This window comes from Mya arenaria, chromosome 6, assembly GCF_026914265.1.
Source record: "Mya arenaria isolate MELC-2E11 chromosome 6, ASM2691426v1".
Lineage (NCBI taxonomy): Eukaryota > Metazoa > Mollusca > Bivalvia > Myida > Myidae > Mya > Mya arenaria.
The window spans coordinates 43,924,072-43,949,047 of record NC_069127.1 but is presented as its reverse complement, the minus strand read 5'-3'; the positions used below and the strand labels follow the sequence as shown (position 1 = coordinate 43,949,047).

General features: G+C 35.1%; 1 protein-coding gene and 1 non-coding gene across 2 annotated transcripts; both read right to left on the bottom strand.

Annotated features, from left to right (window-relative positions):
* Positions 1-11,107: 11,107 nt before the first annotated feature.
* On the bottom strand, positions 11,108-20,281 carry LOC128239196 (eukaryotic translation initiation factor 1A, X-chromosomal-like). Its single transcript, XM_052955717.1, has 6 exons — positions 20,121-20,281; positions 19,691-19,774; positions 15,145-15,248; positions 13,775-13,907; positions 12,317-12,408; positions 11,108-11,854 (listed from the first exon to the last, which is right to left on the bottom strand). Exons 1-6 carry the CDS (start codon positions 20,134-20,136, stop codon positions 11,849-11,851), a joined length of 435 nt encoding a protein of 144 aa, XP_052811677.1. The 5' UTR covers positions 20,137-20,281; the 3' UTR covers positions 11,108-11,848.
* A 392-nt stretch (positions 20,282-20,673) lies between these two features.
* On the bottom strand, positions 20,674-20,750 carry Trnak-uuu (transfer RNA lysine (anticodon UUU)). The gene has a single exon. It is a non-coding gene; the product is annotated as a tRNA-Lys (tRNA).
* Positions 20,751-24,976: the final 4,226 nt, after the last annotated feature.

Here is a 24,976-nt window from a genome sequence, read left to right as displayed (position 1 = left end):
TTTAAGTGCGTTTTAACTGCGCTTTTTGGAGGTAAAAAACGCACTTTCAGAAAAGACGCACTCAACTGCGTTTTAAGTGCGCATTTTATCAAAAAAAAAAACGCAGTTTAAACACACTTAGTGCGTTTTTTTTGTGTAAGTTCGTTTTAAGTGTATTTTTTTGGTTAAAAAACGCACTTAAAATACACTCAAGTGCGTTTTTAGTGCGTTTTTTGTAAAAAGCGCAGAAAAAATACGCTTAAGTGCGCTTTTCTGTTCAATTTTATTCACTTTTTACGCACTCGGTAAGAAAAATACGCTTAAAACGCAGTGCCAATACCGCTGCGTTTAACGCGCGTTTTCTGCACGTTTAACGCGCGTTAAACGCGCGTTTTCCGCACTTTTTTGAGAAGGGTAAAGTCCATTGTATATAGTAAATGGAGTTCTTAGAAGACATTCAAAATTTTGCTTTAATAGTTACTACTTTTTCATCGTTCTGTTGTTTATTTGCTGTTTCTTCATCTTTCTGTATTTCCTTTTTTGGATTCTCTACTTACTTTTTATCAGCTCATCAGCTCATCATATTTCTTATAAAGCTTTCTCCTTCTTCTTACCTGTAATTGTTGTTGTTCTCAACCTTGAAAAATTATTGGCTCTTAATTCGGCAATCTTTGTAGGGTCTCCGCCTCTCAGACTCTTTTGAAATTTCTTTTTATTACACTCCCCACTCTTACTTCATTCAACATTTCTGCTCCTTAATCTATATTTAAAGCGGAATTTTACAATTAGCCTATCCATACATTCACATGAAATCATTATCTGCAAGTGTATATGTGATTGGTTCAGTGTTATGTGAAATAAGCATGTCGGGTATTTTTATGTCCTGAGTGCACTACTGGTCTGCTATTCAAATGTATAGGTAACTTCTTGCAAAAAAATACATCTTAAATATGATAACATTTTTAAAGATAGGTATGTGTCTGTTTACATTAAATTCTGGTCAATGAAGATATATCATCAAGAGAAAATAAAAAATCGCTCTTTTATGCATTTATTTTGTATATTTATATAAAAAAAATCTTACCTGTAATCCTTTATACAGAATGAATAACCACTTTTCTGTGGTAAAGAAAACTTCAGGGTAGCTAACTTTCAAATTCAAGAAGTGCCATGTTTATATCATGGCATTGGCATCTCTGTCAATCAATTGTGTCAAATAGGTCTACACTCAGGACAGCATATAAGTTCCAGAAAAAAATCAATACACATCACTGTGTCATCAGATAGGGGATAAATAAATCAGTATGGTTATATGCTATTTGGAAAATAAGTCTGGTGTAATAAAATAATAAGAACTAAAAAAAATAATGGTAATTGTGTCCAAATCGTATACTCAGGACAATGCTGTCAAGTAATATATTTGGCTGTAGCTTATTTATAAAAGAAAAATGATAATTGTTGTTTTATTTCAAGTTTCAAATATTACATTGATGTCATGTTCATTTCAAGACTCCCTAAATTGTTCAATCCAAGATGGCTGATGATATACAAATGTATTGATGGCAGACATGCTAATAATGAATAGCAGCAGAAAATTTGATCATATACCATATATCTTAAGTATTATTCAAATTTTAAATGGCCGAGAAGTTAAAATGTCATGTGAAAATCGGTACACTCAGGACATTTTGCCGACTTAACTAAATAAAACTTTCCAACAGTAACACTTTCCATAAAACACACTTGATGAGCTTAAAGTTGAGCTCATGGACCTCTGTTATAAAAGGATATCAATAAAAATGGAATAGGCTTCATTTTTTTTTAATTCACCAATATGTAAAAGAATATGCCAAATTGCTCATATGATGTTTTTTGTTTTGTTTTTTTAATTCATCTTTTATTTGCAAATAGCACTTATTCTTAATCCTACCCAAGTATTAAGGTTTGTTTGCATCATTTTGACCTCCCTAAAATTTTCTAAAAAAACTTTTCTGTAGAACAGTGTATTTAAAATCTGAGATGCTTGCATATACCATGTTATAAAGAAAGCTAATTTACTTAAAAAAACACACACCATTTAAACAAGAGCTGTCACAGTATGTGACGAATGCCCCCGAATGTGACATGACCTATGAACAAGGTCAGTACATGAAAAGTTGATCTTGCCTTTATGTGTCAAATACATATGTCAAGTTATTTTAAATTGCCTCTGAACATAAAAAATACCACCCTTACTTGACAACCTACACTCTTATGTCCTCTTATTCAGTATTCCATTGTGAGTAAACACTTAAGTGTATCTTTCAACTTAGAGGTAGAGACATGGGTCTTGCACGTGACACATCGTCTTGGTATGTCAAACACATGTGGCAAGTTATTTTAAAATCTGTCCGTACAAGAAAGTTACAGCCTTGACCCGACAACCTATACTCTATATCCTTATATGTAGCATTCCATTGTGAATAGACACCTTCCATTGTGAATAGACACCGAAGTGTGACCTTGACCTAGAGGTAGGGACACGGGTCTTGCACGCGACACATCATATTGGTATGCCAAACACACGTGGCAAGTTATTTTAAAATCTGTCCATACAAGAGAAAGTTACAGCGCGGACACGACAACCTATACTCTATATCCTTATATGCAGCATTCCGTAGTGAATAACACTAAGTGTGATCTTGACCTTAGAGGGACGGACACGGGTCTTGCACGCCACATATCGTCATGGTATGTCAAACACATGTGACAAGTTATTTTAAAATCTGTCCATACAAGAAAAAGTAACAGCCCGGATACGACAACCTAAACTCTATGTCCTTCCAAAGTGTGACCTAGACCTTCGATGAAGGGACACGGGTATTGAACGCGACACGCCATCTTGGTATGTCAAACTCATGTGGCAAGTTTTTTTTTAAATCTTTCCATACAAGAGACATTAAATTTGGATGAAAATTTGGTGATCTTATGTACTGAAAACTAGCTTTTACTTAACAGAGAGTATTTGACCAAAATAAATCATGTAAAATACTGTTTTACTGTCGAGTCTAAAGCAAAATACTTGGTTCGATTAGGAACAGGAATTTTAATACAACTTAAGGTATTAGCCATGTAATACAACTCGGGAAACATCGGGTAACATCGACATATATCGCCACTCGCCGTAACAGATCGCGACGAACATCGGGCGTATTCGGCCTGTACCGGATGTTGCTATTTTTAGAAACAGAAGGTATTTCCCGGCTATTCATAGGTCAATACACAGTTGACGGTTGCGCTCTGATTATTCACCATGTATTCAAAATGGCGGATCGATAAATTTTTACTCGCACATCCGGGTACTTGAGTTCTACCAAAACGGCCACACGGAAACTGTTTATTGGCGCCGCACAGAAGTGCGCGCCTATTATGGAATGGGAATTTATTTTAGTTAGTGGTAGGAGCGGTTTTTAAGTTGGTTGACAGTTGGGTTTTACTGTTATTTTATAATGATTAAAAAATGCAAATGAGTGGCGATTGTATGGATGTTAAAAATGCTTTTTATGGTTGAATAGATAGTCTTCAATTTATCTTCAAAACATTATTTCGGAAGAACGACAAATAAGTTTAATAACTGTTCCCGATTCGTTTACGTTTTCCGATTGGTTACCTGAAATATCTGAAATATCATGTGCCGGAAATGTAAAATATGTGGACCGGTAATTATGTGAATGGGAATAATTATGTTTAATGTTGTTTTGTTATGTTTACTGCATTGATTAACCATGAGGTAATTTATTTTCTTTAATCTAATCGATATTGGAATTAAATTTTCACCTAACTTTATTTGTTAATGTGTTGAAGGTGACATTAGTAAAATTTTATTACGATTGTCCCCGAGTTGTAACACATACCGGATGTTGCTATTTTTAGAACCAGAAGGTATTTCCCCGCTATTCATAGGTCAATAATGGAATTTCTACATCGTAGCAGTTGGAAACTCGGGTGATGATTTTATCATGAATATACGTTTAAAATAAGTAAACGCTCAAAGTGCACACTGACAGTTGATTACGATACACCTAACAATTTGAGTCATTACAGTAAAACATGGATTATAAGTATGACGGTAAAGTTGGAAGGTAGTTGGTAGTTGGTAGTTGGGGATTCGAATAATCACTTACTTACCAGTTGCCAGTTGGGGATTCGAATATTCAACTACCTGCTAGTTGCCAGTTGGGGATTCGATAAACACTGTTTTAATTCACTTTTATTCGTATATTCGCCAGTCGGATATTCAACCATTTCCAGTCGATTATTCGCGAATGTTCAACTGCAAACCAGTCAGTAGTTGGGGATTCAGTTTATGTCTTAATGTATGGTTTTAAAGGTCACATATGGGAAAATTAATCGCCAAATGTTTCTGTATACATGTACACATATGTTTCTTTGCGACAAGCACTGTTTTAATTCACTTTTATTCGTACTGACTGGTTTGCAGTTGAACTTTCGCGAATAATCGAATGGAAATGGTCGAATATCCGACTGGCGAATATACGAATAAAAGTAAATTAAAACAGTGTTTGTCGCAAAGAAACATATGTGTACATGCATACATAAACATTTGGCGATTAATTTTCCCATATGTGACCTTTAAAACCATACATTAAGACATAAACTGAATCCCCAACTACTGACTGGTTTGCAGTTGAACATTCGAGAATAATTGACTGGAAATGGTCGAATATCCGACTGGAGAATATACGAATAAAAGTAAATAAAAACAGTGTTTGTCGCAAAGAAACATATGTGTTCATGCATAAAGAAACATTTGGGGATTAATTTTCCCATATGTGACCTTTAAAACCATACATAAAGACATAGACTGAATCCCCAACTACTGACTGGTTTGCAGTTGAACATTCGCGAATAATCGACTGGAAATGGTCGAATATCCGACTGGCGAATATACGAATAAAAGTGAATTAAAACAGTGTTTGGCGAATCCCCAACTGGCAACTAGCAGGTGGTTGAATATTTGAATACCCAACTGGCAACTGGTAAGTAGTTGATTATTCGAATCCCCAACTACCAACTACCAACTACCTTCCAACTTTACCGTCATATTATAAGTGAATTTTACGCGTAAGAGAAGATTTTCTGTCGAAAAAACGAATGTCAACAATCGGCATGGATCTGGGATATTCGTATCAAAGGGCAATGTATGTAAGTATCTTTGAGTAGTTGTGTACGTTGATGTGTTCAAAAATGTTTGTTTTTTAATTTATCTTTGGAATTCTTAAATCATTTTTATTTGCTAAATGTTAAGACAGCGTGTTAATATTTTTACATACATGTACTATAATTATATATTATTATAAATACACATGTTACATCTACTTATGCACCAGTCAATTTTAACCACGCCCCCCCCCCCAGGTCGGGGGTATAGCGGGGGAAAAGGACCGTGTTTTTACCTTCGAGGTGTCCCCACAGTGCCGGGTGAATGCGGTGGTGGGGCATGGTTACTTTGACTTTCGGTCCAACCAACCCCAGGTAAAATCCTCGTCCTGCGAGGACAAACTGATTGTCAAATCCCTGCCATATGCCCCCGCACCCCAGGGAGCCTAGGTAAGGCATATTCCCCGCTATATTTTGCTTGAAGACAAAACCACCGCATTCACCCGGCACTGCAGGGCCACCTGAAAGGTAAAAACACAGCCCGTTTCCCTGGCTATCCCCGGCATAACCCCGGACCTGGGGGGCCATGGTTACAATTGACTGGTGCATTATGTACATGTTACATATTTTTAAATGTACTTATGCACATTATTTATGTATATGATATGAGTATGTAATCTTTTATTTGATTGTTTTATCTTAGAAAAATATTAGACTTAAAATTTTGTTTAAAAATGATGTGTTTTGGTATGTGACCTATTTTTAACATACCATAATACATAAACATATCCATTATTTGTTTACAAACTGCATATTTTCAAAATAAACCTGTAAGAAAAGACATACATGGTTTCGGGCTGGAAGCCACGACAGCTTTGACACTAGCGACATTCATTTGCTTGGTGTAGGTCTCGTTAAAACCCCGTACTGTTGTTAATCATTATCAACCATATATGCACAACTACACGTTTGTGCTTACCAATTTACTCTTGGCTAAAACGGATATTAGTGCAGAATGTATAATTGGTACATGTGCATTTGTCTTTCACAGTTGTAGTTTCTGCCGGTTGATAATCAGAAGTTTAATTTCTTTCAGGTAGGAAAATGACTGAATATTACTAAGTCAACAAATTGGGGTTATGAAGAATTCCAGCCTGCATTAAATATGTTAGATCATTGAGACAGATTTGACATCCTTGTCATCCACAAGGCAGTCACATCTGATAGAGATGATGTGAGTATTTCATATAAAACATATTTGAGTTGGTGTTTGTTGTTTTATAAACTCACTGTATTCAATAATCAAGTGGTGGTGGTGGTGGTGGTGATGACAATGATGATGATGAATTTTATTGATAAATTTAGTAATTTCCTTTATATATTATCTACATGTATGTATCAGCTTGTTGTTGTTTTTACAAAATAATGTCGAGAAATATTAAACTGTTTATATTTTATTTTGTATATACATGTATGGCAGTATTATTATCTATACTAATTAGTTAGAAAGGCTTTAAAGTACAATTTTTTTCCTTTACAGCACTAAACATTCTTGATGGGTAAAGTACCTGAAGGTGCATGAAAACCAAATCAGCATTGACTCAGCATTGAGTAGTTATCATCTGTGCACACACTACAAGTACAAAGCATGGGAACAGACCAAACTTCAAATGTTGAAGAGTGAAGAATTATTGTGAAAAAACTAATTGTTAGAATACCAATGACAAAATAAAACAGATATACATCAAATTACCCACAGAGATTGTTTACATGTTATAATATTAAAAAAAACATTAGTTAAGAACTTTCACTCTGATATTTTTGGAGGGGCGAGCCCACTTAGTGTTCTTGTTTCTTCACATATTTTAGTTTAAAAGTACACTCATTTGTTTTAAACTCTGTATACTGAGTTAGTATCATAATTAAAATTCATTTATTTGAAAGAGTACATTTTATGAATAAGTCCAATTAAGCTTTACAATTTTTTTACAAGAAAAAGGTTGATTTTTAAGCATTTTATTAGCTATAAAAATGTATGGTACCATGACATTATGTATATTTTCTTCAAAACAGGACGGTAAACTATCATAAATTGTCTTTTAAATTGTTCAATAGACATTATAGATAATATCTAAAATGATTTCAGCAGCTTGCCTTATAGTTAACTATTTTTTATGAATTTTATAAAACTGCTATATATTTTCAAACATTGAAAAACTGCTCTTTTCCGAAGAATCATAAGATCAATCAAAATGATTTTTTTCCATGTTTATCAATAATGTGTTCGTTTGAACTTTAGTTTTCTGTTAACTGAAGTTTATTTTACCAGAAACTGTTGTGTTTATTTCATAATCTCTGATAATGCGAAAAAAAATCAAATATAGACAAAATATTTACTTGTCGCTCTTTGTAGCCCTTGGAGTTTGGGGGTGGGTGTAATTAAACATAAATAACTTTTTTAATTCACGGTAAAAAATCTTCAAAATTGGACAAAAGTTCCATAGTTTACCGTGATTATAACTATGTTGTCGGTTAAAGCTTTTAAAAGTGTGTATTACGCGGCTAATACCTTAATCATGCTCATTTATGATCAACCATCAGTCAACATACAGGCCAAAATGTATTGTCTAGCATTTCTGTTACAATCTACCTTAGCCTTATTTCCTTCTCTTTGCTATTTTACACAAATTGTTTCAATAGCCATAGATCTCGGTTCAAAATTTCCCTGACTTTTGCCTGTTTCCCAAACTTTGATTAATTTTAAAATTCCCTGACCTTACGTGGGGTGATCCAGAATTACGTGGACTTCTTACATATTTTCTATGTTTTTCGTCCAAATCATTTTAAAATTCATGCACATCTTATTTGAAGTATTCTACATAGACGGTATGAAATTTAGATCTGTAAAATTTTTGAGTATTGAAAAATTACGGGTTCTTAGATAACAGGAACGGACGGTCGGCGCACCGTCTAAAATGTACGTTCACAAACGTTTTATGTATCTCTTACAACATGCTTTTCTTCCATGTTTTTCTATGAAATTCGGCCAAATTACGTCATATTAAACGCTGACTTCATACGAATATACTTTTCAAATTTCTGACGTCATTTCCGTTTAAAAGTTGTAATATTCTGACTTGATTACAAGCACAGTCTGGGATACAACATCTCGTCATCGGACTTAGAATAAGCGCGAGACGATAAAGTTTTGCGTTGAATTGCGGAAAACACGGACACAGATTATGATAATGATGGCCGAGGTGGAAATGAAGCAACATGTGCCGTTCATAAGTATTTAACTGGCATTAACGTTTAAGAGAACAATGATATTCCATAGAAGACGATAAGGAAAAGGGACAGAAAAGACAAGGGGCACAATGTTTTCGACGTCGGTGAAGAACGTCATCAGAGGGGATCGCCGTTTGACAGCACGTTAAAAAAAATCCCCGATTGTGGGAACCGTATTGTAACCAAATTCCAAATTCACCTGTACTTCAGAGTTGAGCATGTGTACCAAAAACTATTGAAACCATTGTCAGGGGCGTAGCTAGGCCGTTTCGAAGTATACGCACAATTGTGGTTAAAATGGGCAGAGAGCCCTTATGCGGGGTCAGGGGGTCTCCCCCCCTTAGAGCATGTGTATCTGCGACTGGTAATGATTATATTGCGTAATTAGTGACTCGTTTTGAATGGAAATCGGAATGATCAACTTAGTACTATTTTATTTAAGTCATAATACAAGGGACCAAAATTTTACCTCGTTACGACGATGCTGAAGATGTCACAGGTCAACTTAACTGGAACATGAGTCATTGTTTGGTCCAAATTGATGTATCAATCTCATTTTTGATCAAATTCTGACAAAACAACAGTTATGAACAAATATATTTTCACAAATAGCGATATAAACACTGGTCTGGATATACCTCAACATAAGTTAGCCTAAGTTTATCACCTTATATTTTGTTTATATTTGCAACATAATCCGGGATTGTAATGCACCAATTGTAACCACTGCCCCGCCCACCCCTCGCCCTTGTTCCAGGGGTATACGGGGGACAGCAGAGGCAATGGGCTGTGTTTTTACCTTTCAGGTGGCCCCGCAGTGCCTAGTGAATGTGGTTTTGTCTTCATATTGAAAATAGTCGGGAATGGGCCTCACATATGTATTCGGGGTTGCGGGGCCATTTGGCAGGGATTTTACCAGCAGTGTGTCCCTGCAGTCGGGTAAAATCCGGGTTTTGAGAGACTGGAAGTCAAAGTCCCCGCTATTCCGGACTGGGGGGGGGGGGGGGGGGGGGGGGGGTATACAATTGGCTGGTGCATAAAAACATCTAAATAACCAAAAAAAAAGTACTCTGAAAAATACCCTTGTTCTTTTTGTTTTAATAAGCACATGTCATTGCATTTCCTGTGATAATATAAACATTAATTGGTGTGGCCTCACGGTAAACGTGAAGCAGCCCAAGACCGGTCAAGTGACGACAAACTGGGAGGCGGGGGGGTTATATAAAAAAAGATCCTTCACATTGTTATGTAATGTTACAGAAGGTATACTCCAGAAAAGGTCATGGACAATTTCTGTCGTATTCATAAGTTTAAACACAAGTTGCAATGAGCCATTAGTTTACCGAGTCGTGAACCTTCATTAAGCATATTTTTTTTACCCGCAGTATATTCGACAATTTTGAGAAATGGGTCTTGCAAAGATCTGCAGAGAATATTTGTGTATCTGATATTTAAAATCAAAATATGTGATATATCGTCCTCTTATATCAAATGTTACGGGGCACTACACATTTAATTATGCTTCACAAATAACCTACACAAAATGTACCAATTTGGGGAGGAAAACTAATAGAAATGTTTCCATTTTGCAGTTTAGTTTATCAGAATTGTCAACTGTTTAAAGATTATCTTTGAACATGTCCAGATGAGGAGGTTCAAGGTTGGCGTTTGACATTTTGAAACTGGCCGCTTTGTAAACATTGTTCGGGTATATTCAATATTTATCGACGATTCATGTATGACTCAACCATAAGGGAAACTACTCACCAGGCTTGTATAACTGGCCCTGTATACTGCATGGATAAAAAAGTTCCTTCAACTAAACGGTAAACGAGGCTCTTACTGAATAATGGGATTTTTTTTAAATTTTAAATTGTATTGTTTCACATATTCAAAATAGGCGGCCCGCGAAAGCTTCAACCCTCTAACCCTTCAGTTTTTATTGCATGTTTGGCCCCAAATAATTTCTGTCTGTGCGACGAATTGTATGCATGGGCGTATTGTGCGTAACGGCAGCTACGCCACTGATTGTACCTATCATTTGTTGTTATAAATTCTAAATTGAAAAGACGGCATAATTCTGTGAAAGAATAGTTGTTAATAAATAAAGTTGAATTTGCCCGGCATTTTATGGTGTTAAACATGTAAACCACAAACTATCTAAATCTGTCTACCCTTTCACGAGTTATCAGCCTGGACAAAGTAAAAACTAACATAGTGACAAACTGACAAGCTCATTACTATATACCCCTCCAAACTTTGTTTTCTGTGGGTAAAATAGTCTTTTTAACAATTTCAAAAAAATTATCATTTGACCAGTGAGATACTTCAGCCAGAAAGACTTTAGATTTTAGTGTCATTGATATATTTTAAAATCGTTTGGTAGTGTTAACCATGTGCTGTGTTATGTAAGAGACTGATGGCTTGCATGCAACAATAAGCATTCGTTTTTAATTCCTTTAAACGCAACATAAGCTGCAATAACTTCAATATAGAATATACATGTATGTTCCTAAATTGCCCGCAAGCCTTCAATGCAAGGATATCTAACAGTGACAGCAGTGTTACTGTCAATGTGTAGACAAAAGAAATAAATCTGAGACTGCTATTTTAAAAGTGCAACAATTGGACAAAATCAAAGAACCCAGTTTAATTTCTGACAGCAATTTCAACAATATAATTTGAGGAAAAAGGTTTATTCAAAAACTATTGAAACATTTTTTTAATAATTATGTGTTCAACAAATACATGTAATTTTCAAGCTATTTTCAATTAAGAGAGTTGCTAAAATGAATTGTAATCGTATTTCTGTAGATTTATTTGGATGCATACTAATAAATGAAGATGACACAGTTTTACTTGAGGCTAAAATCATTTTATGGCAATACTTGTGAAAGACAATGAACTTTAAGAGTTCACATCTTATTTCCATTATGAATGCAGGATAAATATCATGCACAAAACAAATCTGATGAAAAGAGCAGTAGCAAAATCATAATAAAAAATTATAATCCGCATTACTAAAAAACTTAGCATATGATATGAAAATACATAATTTGTGAATAAAATATGACTTTTGAATGTCTACAAATTCATTAGACAATTTTGATATAAACAAGATCAGAAGTATTTCCTAACTTTTCACAGCCAAATCCACCTTGGTAATGAATTTTCAAAGACATTAAAGAAAAAATAAACATCTTTTAGCAATCTCAATGCTTTCATATTTAGTTCCTTTTTTTAACTTACATTCCAACATAAGTACCCAATTTAGAAAGTGAAACAAAAGTATTCTAGTTAAATGTTTTACAAAAAACCCACTAACATCTTCACACAACAGACATACAAAATGTCCCCACATGAGAATGAATCTTTCCTATACAACATACAAACACAGAGAAACAATCTTCCTGATGTGTCGTCATATCTGCAATGAAGAAAAATAAGAGATCATTATTGAAAATAACCAATGACCAACAACAGTTTGTTAACACAAGTAACTAGAATTCTGCAGAAATAAATGGGTCAATCATAAGGAGTGCCAATTTTTGTAAAACAAAATTTAATATCTTTAAGAGAATGAAGCATTTTTTTAACTAAATGGTTTGATTATTATACTGAAAAAATAGTAAGTATACATCAAGTAAAAAAGGCAAAAATTCGGTGTTACTTGAGCGTAACCTCCTTATTGAACTTTGTCAAGACATTTTGTCACTAAGTCTAATTCAGATCTGCAAAAGTGATAAACCTAATATTTTAATATTAAAATGGGCAGAACTTTGGAGTTACTGGGCGATTTACCCAAAGATGAAACTTGACCATGACATTTTTTCCACAAGCACTGATACCAAGTTTCACTTCCCCGGAAAATGTAAACAGAAATACTCACGTCGTCAATGTCATCATCTGATCCATCATAGTCGTCAAATGTGATGAAATCTTCTCCCGTCTCGCCTTCATCAACATTCTCATTGATTCTCGCTGGAAAACAATGAGTAAATAGTAATGTTTTTTCTGCTATTTGTATAGATGATATTTGGCAATGTTCCGGATGCCAAATTGCAAAATTGAAAAAGTTCTGTTTGAAAAACTAGTCTATTGTTTTTGAAGTTGATCAAAAGTACACAAATAAATGGTTAATAAGAGAATTTGAATAAATTCCACTTGCATAAGTATTTATCAAAAATTACCAAATTTATGAAAAATGACAGAAAAATGCCATTAAGGTTATCAACAAACTCAGCACCAATAATAATATATTGCCCCGTTCTAAAATATTATAACAAAAAAAACAGGGCTAGTTAAAATTCATAAGTCAAGCAGACCTGCAAAGAGTTTGGCATTTTGATTCAAATTCTCATTTCTCTGACAGTTATTATAGAAATCCCCAAAGTGACTAGTTATGTAATCATTTATATATGTACTGTCTATGGTGAACAATATATTTTTTTATATCATAGTATATCTGAGGTCTTTGAATACATGTGAACAACCAGACCATGATGCCAAACCTTTCATACTTTTTTACTTGGTACATCAATGGGCATTAACCAACAATTCATGTATATAATTTCATAAAACTGCTGTTTTACAAATTATGGTCAGCATATTATGACAGTTAAGGTTCCATCAGCCTGTCTTATGTACCTGGGTATGTCAATAATAGTGCTGTCAACCTGTCTTATGTACCTGGGTATGTCAATAATAGTGCTGTCAGCCTGTCTTATGTACCTGGGTATGTCAATAATAGTGCTGTCAGCCTGTCTTATGTACCTGGGTAGGTCAATAATAGTGCTGTCAACCTGTCTTATGTACCTGGGTATGTCAATAATAGTGCTGTCAACCTGTCTTATGTACCTGGGTATGTCAATAATAGTGCTGTCAACCTGTCTTATGTACCTGGGTAGGTCAATAATAGTGCTGTCAGCCTGTCTTATGTACCTGGGTAGGTCAATAATAGTGCTGTCAGCCTGTCTTATGTACCTGGGTATGTCAATAATAGTGCTGTCAACCTGTCTTATGTACCTGGGTAGGTCAATAATAGTGCTGTCAGCCTTTCTTATGTACCTGGGTAGGTCAATAATAGTGCTGTCAGCCTGTCTTATGTACCTGGGGTGCTGTCAGCCTGTCTTATGTACCTGGGTATGTCAACAATAGTGCTGTCAGCCTGTCTTATGTACCTGGGTATGTCAATAATAGTGCTGTCAACCTGTTTTATGTACCTGGGTATGTCAATAATAGTGCTGTCAGCCTGTCTTATATATGTCAACATTAAGGCTATGACAAAACCACAGCTTTAAAAACAATAATCCAGTAATTGTAGTTATTGAAAAAATAAATGTGATACCTGATTCAGGCAGTTCGCCATATGTTTTAAGATTTCTAGCCTCATCTGGTGTGTACTTTAAAATAACATCTGCCTTTGCATCTTGATAATCCCTTAAACCCAGCAGGATAATGTCTCCAGAGTTGATCCACACCTACACAATACAAAATCAAAGAGGGTTTGAGGTGTCGTCTATATACCGACTTACAAACATTATGATCCCTGGTCAGGAAATCAGGATTTTCAATAACTGGTACCCTGGTTTTTTTGATACTATTAAAAACCTTAAAGCCAAATATTAAATGATTATGATTATCTTTTATAAATGAAAACTAGAGCTGTCACAGAAGTGACGAATACCCCCTAAATGCTGTCTCAACACAGGAAGGCTATCTATTTCTAAAAAGATGCCATAACTCCAAGGTTAACCAAAGTGTGTTGTTTAATTAAAATCCATTGACTTTAGTCAATGGATTTTAATTAAACATCACACTTTGGTTATTAAGAAGTTACGCTGCTATTAGCAATGGGCAATAACTCTGTGGTAAGCTGAAATAGAGTTATGGTTCGTCTACAATGCACTTCCTCGCATTGTGCTTTACCATTGTATGAGGCTTTATTAAATTCCATCCGTTAGTTTTCATTTATGCTGCGGTTAAGAAAAAGTAACAAAGGACATTAGCTCTGTAATGAGCTGATATAGAGTTATGGTTCCTGTACACTGCACTTCCTCTAATTATGGTTATCAAAAGCATGAAATTTAATTGAAATCTATCCCATAGTTTTCAAGTTATGCTCCTGATAAGAAAAAGCGACAAAGGGCAATTACTCTGAAAGAAGCTACAATACAGTAGAATGTTCTAACATACTGCATTTCCTTTCATTATGTTTGATCATTGTGTGAAGTTTTATTGAATTCCAATGAGTAGTTTGGAAGTAATGCTCCAGACAAGAAAAGGTAACAAAGGGCAATAACTCTGTTATTAGCTTAAATTGGGTAATGGTTCAAGTACACTGCACTTCATCTTATTGTGCTTTACCATAGCATGTTGTTTAATAAAATTCCATCCAGTAGTTTCAAGTTCTTACATACTGCACTTCCTCCTATTTTCATCATTGTTTAAAGTTTTTTTCAAGTTATCCTCCAGACAAGTAAAATTTCAACAAACCGTGCAAACACAATGTGACTTCAATATACCCCCTTCAAACTTTGTTTGTCAGGGGTACATGTATAATGAGTCGAATTAATTTCAATAATATGAAACAGGAAGAAAAGAACATAATTCAAAATGTGTGGAAAGGGCAACATCTTGTGTACTTGTCCCAAAACAGGTAGGGTATGTAGGGTTTGTGAACTTCTGACATAATTTCTCTGCAAGTTACAATATTACCTTCTTTCTCAACTTCCCTCTGATGTGACACAATCTCTTTACTCCATCAAAACACATCGCTTCTAACCGCCCATTCCCCAGCATTTTGGATACTTGTGCATACTCTAAAGAGATAAAAAAACAACAATATTAAACATAGCTGTGCACTATTTGTTTGTCAAGACAAGATGCAACTTTATTTTTTGTTTAAAAGGATAACCTGTATGTGCATTTTATCATCATGGTCTTAGTGGCAGATCATTATTAAACCTATTGCTTTTCATTTATACACCTATATAAACTATACCTGTTGCTTTTCATTTACACAGCTATATAAACTATACCTGTTGCTTTTCATTTATACACCTATATAAACTATACCTGTTGCTTTTCATTTATACACCTATATAAACTATACCTGTTGCTTTTCATTTACTCAGCTATATAAACTATACCTATTGCTTTTCATTTATACACCTATATAAACTATACCTGTTGCTTTTCATTTATACACCTATATAAACTATACCTGTTGCTTTTCATTTACTCAGCTTTATAAACTATACCTGTTGCTTTTCATTTACACAGCTATATAAACTATACCTGTTGCTTTTCATTTATACACCTATATAAACTATACCTGTTGCTTTTCATTTATACACCTATATAAACTATACCTGTTGCTTTTCATTTACTCAGCTATATAAACTATACCTGTTGCTTTTCATTTATACACCTATATAAACTATACCTGTTGCTTTTCATTTATACACCTATATAAACTATACCTGTTGCTTTTCATTTACTCAGCTATATAAACTATACCTGTTGCTTTTCATTTACTCAGCTATATAAACTATACCTGTTGCTTTTCATTTACTCAGCTATATAAACTATACCTGTTGCTTTTCATTTACTCACCTATATAAACTATACCTGTTGCTTTTCATTTACTCAGCTATATAAACTATACCTGTTGCTTTTCATTTACTCACCTATATAAACTATACCTGTTGCTTTTCATTTATACACCTATATAAACTATACCTGTTGCTTTTCATTTACTCAGCTATATAAACTATACCTGTTGCTTTTCATTTACTCAGCTATATAAACTATACCTGTTGCTTTTCATTTACTCAGCTATATAAACTATACCTGTTGCTTTTCATTTACTCACCTATATAAACTATACCTGTTGCTTTTCATTTACTCAGCTATATAAACTATACCTGTTGCTTTTCATTTACTCAGCTATATAAACTATACCTGTTGCTTTTCATTTACTCAGCTATATAAACTATACCTGTTGCTTTTCATTTACTCAGCTATATAAACTATACCTGTTGCTTTTCATTTACTCAGCTATATAAACTATACCTGTTGCTTTTCATTTATACACCTATATAAACTATACCTGTTGCTTTTCATTTACTCAGCTATATAAACTATACCTGTTGCTTTTCATTTACTCAGCTATATAAACTATACCTGTTGCTTTTCATTTACTCAGCTATATAAACTATACCTGTTGCTTTTCATTTACTCAGCTTTATAAACTATACCTGTTGCTTTTCATTTACTCAGCTTTATAAACTATACCTGTAGCTTTTCATTTACACAGCTATATAAACTATACCTGTAGCTTTTCATTTACACAGCTATATAAACTATACCTGTAGCTTTTCATTTACTCACCTATATAAACTATACCTGTAGCTTTTCATTTACTCACCTATATAAACTATACCTGTTGCTTTTCATTTACTCACCTATATAAACTATACCTGTTGCTTTTCATTTACTCAGCTATATAAACTATACCTGTTGCTTTTCATTTACTCAGCTATATAAACTATACCTGTTGCTTTTCATTTACTCAGCTATATAAACTATACCTGTTGCTTTTCATTTACTCAGCTATATAAACTATACCTGTTGCTTTTCATTTACTCAGCTATATAAACTATACCTGTTGCTTTTCATTTATACACCTATATAAACTATACCTGTTGCTTTTCATTTATACACCTATATAAACTATACCTGTTGCTTTTCATTTACTCAGCTATATAAACTATACCTGTTGCTTTTCATTTACTCAGCTATATAAACTATACCTGTTGCTTTTCATTTATACACCTATATAAACTATACCTGTTGCTTTTCATTTATACACCTATATAAACTATACCTGTTGCTTTTCATTTATACACCTATATAAACTATACCTGTTGCTTTTCATTTACTCAGCTATATAAACTATACCTGTTGCTTTTCATTTATACACCTATATAAACTATACCTGTTGCTTTTCATTTATACACCTATATAAACTATACATGTTGCTTTTCATGTATACACCTATATAAACTATACCTGTTGCTTTTCATTTATACACCTATATAAACTATACCTGTTGCTTTTCATTTATACACCTATATAAACTATACCTGTTGCTTTTCATTTACTCAGCTATATAAACTATACCTGTTGCTTTTCATTTACTCAGCTATATAAACTATACCTGTTGCTTTTCATTTACTCAGCTATATAAACTATACCTGTTGCTTTTCATTTACTCAGCTATATAAACTATACCTGTTGCTTTTCATTTACTCAGCTATATAAACTATACCTGTTGCTTTTCATTTACTCAGCTATATAAACTATACCTGTTGCTTTTCATTTACTCAGCTATATAAACTATACATGTTGCTTTTCATTTACTCAGCTATATAAACTATACCTGTTGCTTTTCATTTACTCAGCTATGTCAAATATACCTGTTGCTTTTCATTTACACAGCTATATAAACTATACCCACTGCTTTTCATTTCCCTCAGCCTGCTTCTTTTCATTTATATGGACATTTAAACTATACCCATTGTTTTTCATTTATACAAAAGCATTCACTATTACCGTTGCTTCTCATTTACATGGACATATAAACTATACCTGTTGCTTTTCATTTGCACAGACATGAACAATACCCCTTAAGAGACAAAAAAACTTGTTTTGATTTGGGGTTGGTCTGATTGAATGGTGTAGGAACTTTGGTGAAAGTTTCAAGAAATATTAATGCAGAAACTTAAGATGGGTTTTCTGAAGATGACATTTGACCAGTTATTGCAAGACATTTCCCAAACAACAATTACTATTTCAGGAAAACAAGGCTCCTGTGCATCATGCTAGATTGCTCAATGTTTACAATGCCAGGAATAGTGTTTAATTGATCTCTTGACTTGCACAGTCACTGGAGCTTAACATTTTTTTTTCAAGAAATAAGATTCAAAGGCCATTTGACAATTATTAAGGTACATTTAACTAGAGTTGTAGGACTGTGCAAATGACTATACACTGCTTTGGCCTAAAAAATAAATGCATGTATGATGCATTGTAATATGCATCCGTCAAAAACATTAATCAGTGCAAGGTATATGTCACTAAAATGAACATCATCAAGATATTTGTCAGACAGAGGGTTTGACTATAACGCTGCTTTGTATGAGGTACATAAACATGACTTATAAGTATGCATGACTTCCTAAGTCAACCAAGGACAATCATTAGTATTTAGTGTAGGATAATGTGGAGCTATGTAACCCTATTGTGTGATGGCCATTAAATGAACATTATTGGAGATCTGATTTAAAACCCCAAGATGCACTTAAACTGTCTGAGTCAATCAAGGGCCATAATTTGCATTAAGGATGATATGGAATTTGAGATATAAGAAAAAATCATGACATGCCCTAAATCTTAAAAAAGTAAGTTAATGAAGGGCCAAAATTTGTATTTAGCGACATACAGAGTTGTCCTTAACTGTGTGATGGCCCTGAACAAATGTGTGTATTGAGGATCTGTCAGACTGAGTTAAAACCCCAAGTTACCCTAAGACTGTAACCAAACTGTCGATAAAGGGCCAAAATTTGTATTTAATAACTTAGGAGTATATGGAATTACGTAACATAACTGTGTGATGGCCATGAACAATTGTGTGAAATATAAAGTCAATTGAATGAAGGGTATGGGAATTATAAGTGGAAATCCAAAATAAAACTTAACTTTTGTGCCCTAAACTTTTAACCTTAGTTCCTAAGTCAATCAAGGCCATAATTTGTATTAAAGATGATATGGAGTTATGTTACCTTATTGTGTAATTGACCTAAACAACTGTTAAGTATGAAGTGAAGTGTATTGAATGAAAGCTATATTGGTGGTATAAGTGCAAGTGCCAGCTTTCCCTAATACATTAACTGGAAGCTGATGCCAGGGCAAGTAGAATAGCAAATAGTCACTCATGAGAAAAAAATAAGTTTTGATTTGTTGTTCTTATTAATGTTGAATCTTCAGTGCTCCAGCTAGCCCCTTTTCTTATGCCTGCCCCCCTTAAGTTAAACAATGTAGTGCCTTTTCCACAATTGCTCTATTATCTCCTTTTATCCTGGCAGTAACCTTTTTATAATGGGAATCATAACAAACTAACCACCCGCTTATTTTTCGCATAAAATCAAATAAATACTTTATTTATATATATCTTATTTTCAGAAGTTGACTAGTGTACCTTGTCCATCCTCTTTGAACACCAACTCACGCTTTTCTTTCTCATTTTCATTCTTCCCTCTCCGACGATTTTTACCTCCCTTACCTAAAAATTATGACAACAAATTTAACCTAACACAGAGACATGATCCAAGCTAGGGACAGCAGATCTACTATTAATTTGATATCCACAAAGATTTTAAAAGACAAACTATTCAAGTATTTTCAAAACGTGCTGGTGATACATTGTCAATATTTGGACATTAGGCTTGTAATTGGTCAAACGATATAAACGCTATATTACTCTTTCCAAATGAAAATGGTTCGTGAACTTAAGTTTGGAAATCTTAATCTTTCGATAACATAATGAGTCATAGTTTATTTCCGAAAAGCTCCCCGACATCTGTTGACAATGCTGTGAACGTGTATGATGAAGATTCACATCAACCTACCCTTATTTTTCGGCATATCTATTTAAATAGGAACGCTTATTGACAGTCGATTCAAATCAAACTTTAAATATATCTGGCTCCCTCGAATTGCGACTTATTCACTGTAAAATGTTGTGAAATCTATCCCGATAGGTTACCGGAAATGCTCGATTGGTCAGCTAAAGTATCACACCTTACTGGCACAGGTTACATACGACTGATTGTTTTTCGCAACGTGTATGTATCTCGGACATACCATGCATACAAATGGAACATATGTTCGCGTGTACATATTATTATAATACATGTGTATTATAATAGTAACAGTTCGGAGATTTCAGTTGGTCTGGATTTGGTGGTGGTGTTAGTAGTTTATACTCCGGGTCCCGGTGTGAGCACATTGAAGGGTCCCTGAGTGACAGTTCAACCACCGCACACCTATCCTGGGCGGTGAACCAGTACTAGGTGCCTTCACTACTGCAAGGAACTACCAGCTTCTGTACATGCCAGGGGCAGTGGTACAGTGCGAATGGTCGTAGAAAGGATTTCATAACCAATCACAACAGAAGTGACCTGGTCCGCCCGGGAATCGAACCCGGGTTGTCCGATTAAAAGTCCAACGCTCTACCGACTGAGCTAACCGGGCGGACTTGGTCCGGTCCTGCCAGTCTTTTATACCCAACCCAGTGACGTAGCTACACTGAGGCATTTTTTTTTGGCATAAAACAATTTCTATGGCTCTAAAAATTATGTTTTTTCGACCAACTTCATTTGCCTCAAAGTACGCAAACCATCGACCAAAAATACTCCAGAATGCGGGAATTCGCATCGGGGGGGGGGGGTGTCATGCCCCCAGACCCCCATAGACCGTTCTGCCTAGGTGTATTTTTAAGTCTGGCTGCGGCACTGCAACCTAGATCATTTATGATTAAGTACTTAATGACGTTTTGCGCATGTTTCAGAAATCCGGTTTCTTACGGAATGCCGTCAGGGCCATCGCCTATGAATGTGTTGATCTGAAACGCGGTACTCGATAGAACGATCATGTAAACGCGATGGTACGATGATGAAAACACGACAGTACGATGATGAAAACGCGATAGTACGATGGTGAAAACGCGATAGTACGATGGTAAAAACGCGATAGTACGATAATGAAAACACGACAGTACGATGGTGAAAACGCGATAGTACGATGATGATAAAACGGCGATAGTACGATGGTAAAAACGCGATAGTACGATGATGAAAACAAGACAGTACGATGGTGAAAACGCGATAGTACGATGATGATCAAACGGCGACAGTACGATGGTGAAAACGCGATAGTACGATGATGAAAACACGACAGTACGATGGTGAAAACGCGATAGTACGATGATGTTAAAACGGCGATAGTACGATGGTGAAAACGCGATAGTACGATGATGAAAACACGACAGTACGATGTTGAAAACGCGATAGTACGATGATGATAAAACGGCGACAGTACGATGATGAAAACGCGATAATACGATGATGAAACTGCGACAGTACGATAGTACGATGACTCATGAGTTAAAACGCGAAATCACGATATTACGATGGTGAAAACGCGAAAGTACAATGGTGAACACACGATGGTTTATCACATTATCATCATCGTACTGTCGTATTATCGCGTTTCCGTTATCATACTATCGTGTTTTCATCATCGTACTGTCGCGTTTTAAGCTGCATGTCACACTGTAATTATGTCATAATGAATTACCTTCTTAAAATGTTAAAAAGATGTTATTATTAGTAGTGGTAGAATTATGTATGCCGCGCGCATTATTATTTCATATTGTAATTTGCGAGATGATTTTTTATCAGCCGATTTAGCAATATGCTTCGAGAACAAGTTTGAGGAAGTTGTACCGGTCTTTGTATTTCAACTGGGAGTTTGATCTTTATTGTCCCAACAAAATATGCACGTGCCTAGTATCACTGTTAGGGCGGAAATAAAATTCACGTGTCCACAAATGTAAACCACCACGGTGAAAATGACAGAACAAGACAAGACACATTTTCTTTCTAAACGGTAATCGAATTAAGAAAGAAAAGTACACAACTTCGACAATAAAACGCTACCAAATTTCGGCTTTAATGTCGTAATGCCTGTCATTCTTAATGTAGTATTATTTGAGAATATTTTAAAACAAATTTTGAATCGCAGATCCAAACGATCATACATTTTGTGCTTAAAGAGTTACAATACTCGAAGGCGACATGAAGACTATGGGGCCTACATTCCATCCAAGCATCAACGCACCATGCCCACTCTGCAACTGAAATTAAATTTAATGCAACGGTATTTCTGTTACACTGGGCCGTGCACATATAAATGATCATACCTTCGATTCAGATGGACAAACGAGTTGATTCTGGAATTAAATGTACTCTTTATTTTTTATTTAAAATATGTTGTAGTGAGTAATAGAAAACTGGAAATCAGAATGTATTTTTTACTGATTTCACTGAAATAAGATATAGAGGATCTGACACTCGTTGTCATTTAATACCAATTTTTATTAAACTCGTCCAGGAAAACTGTTAGTTAGCGAGCCTTTGGCGAGCTTACTAACAGTTTTCCTGGACGAGTTTAATAAAAATTGGTATTAAATGACAACGAGTGTCAGATTCTTTTTATCACATGCTTTTTTCCGGTATAAAATGGCAAAAAAACCTACCTGTTTCACCTGCGAGGCTGATGAGCCGAATATCACCAAGTGTTGTCATTTCCCGCGCTACATGCATTGCAGGAATGTAGTACCAGGATTTATTTAAAACAGCATATATACCCGATCGTTTTAATTCCGTTTATTTAAGAATGCATTCTCAGATGATATCCAGTAAAAATCACACTGTAAACACTGTTATTTTAACGAAATCTTTCTTTCTGTTATACCGGAAGTGAACATAAACATCATGACGTCATCTAGTAGATGTGACGTCATAATGTTTATGTTCATTTTCGGTTAAAATAAACAAAATTTTGGACGCTTTTAAATTTCCTTTTTCAAGATATCAAGACGACATACTTTGTTATCCTCTTAATATTTAGAAAGAAATTCAACTACTCTAACAAAACAAATATTTATTACAGAAATAAAATAAGAATTGAAGGTTTGGTATACAGGAATATTACCAATTAGCAGTTCCTTTTTGCCAAATAACTTTTTATATAAATGCGGAGCGATATATTTTCTGACAAATAGATGACGAGCAATGTTATATTACACATGTGTAATATAAAAAAATACGTGATGGTTATATTAAACCGGAAACAAGGTGTAGCATGTGATAAATAAATATTAAAATAATTATATATGATTTTGAGAGTTACATTGTACGTGTATGCAATTACATATTTCACTGGGAAAATACTAACACAATTATTATTAATAACCGCACCTTTTCCCCAGGTTCTTTTATGACGAGAACCACAATGCTGCATGGTTTTCGAACCCGGTTTTCAGAGAAAATTAACGCTCGTGGGTGTGATAGTGCATGATACGAGCTCTTTTTACTGCTCTATCTTTCGTCATGTCTCTCAGAGCCATGATTCGTATCAGACAAGTCCATAATGATACATTACATAAACATTCAACTTGGATTTTTGTTTTCTCACTAATTTCCTTCTTTACCTCTATGTATGTCGTCCTTTTATCGATGTACTTTTCACTATCACTCGTTTCCGCTGTATTACACACTCAATCTTGCTCACATTGTGCCTTCTTTTCTTTCTCAAACACATGTTACTCTTAATAACGTTCCCTCATTCCACCCTTTTCCATTTTCCCATGGTCTGCCCTTTTCATCGTTTTATAACCTTTATAGCTCCCGTCCCTTTCCATACACATTATTTCACCTTTCTTTATTCAACAACTTCACTCAAACTCACTTAATTTACTCCTTAATTTCGCTTTGCCCTCTTTCCAATCGACTTCACTTCATCCGTGTTTATTCAACGTTCCTTAACCACATTATTTATTTCACTCGACCTCACTTTTACCAATCTTTAAGTCTTACCTGTGACCTCACTATCCCTATCCCTAGACCTTAATTCACCCCATGTCCCTTGCTCTTACTTTCACACCCTGTCCCTTGACTTTACTTCACATCCTTTGTCTTCCCCTTTTCCTCACTTCACTCCTGTCCCTAAACCTTACACCAAACCCGTTGTCTTCCCCTTGATCTCGCTTCACTCCTATCCATTAACCTTACTTCACCCCCTTTGTATCTTCCTAGACCTCACTTCACTCCTGTCCGTCAACCCTACCTCACCCCTTTGTCTTCTCCTTGACCTCACTTCACTTTTGTCCGTACACCTAACTTCACCCCTTTGTTTTCCCCTTGACCTCTCTTCACCCCTGTCCCTCAACCTTAAATCACCCCATTTGTTCACCCATTAACCTCACTTCACCCCTGTCCCTCAACCTTACTACACCCCCTTGTCTGCCCCTTGACCTCACTTCACTCCTGTTCCCCAACCTCACTTCTACCGTTATGTTTTCCCCTCGACCTAATTCGCCCTGTCCCTTAAGCTTACTTCACCTCTTTGTTTTCCCCTTGTCATTACTTCACTCCCTGTGCTCAGATGCTATTCATCCCTTTATTTCTTAACTTTGATATAACTTCACCCTGTCCCTTAACATTACTTCACCAATTATGTCTTACCACTGACCTAACTTCACCCTGTCCCTTGACCTTACTCCAACCTTCATGGATACCCTTGACCACACTTCACCCTTTTCCTCAACCTTACTACACCCATATGTGTCTTAACGTTGATCTCATTCATCCAGCCCCCAATCCTTACTTCACCCCTTTATATCTTGCCCTTGACCTCACTT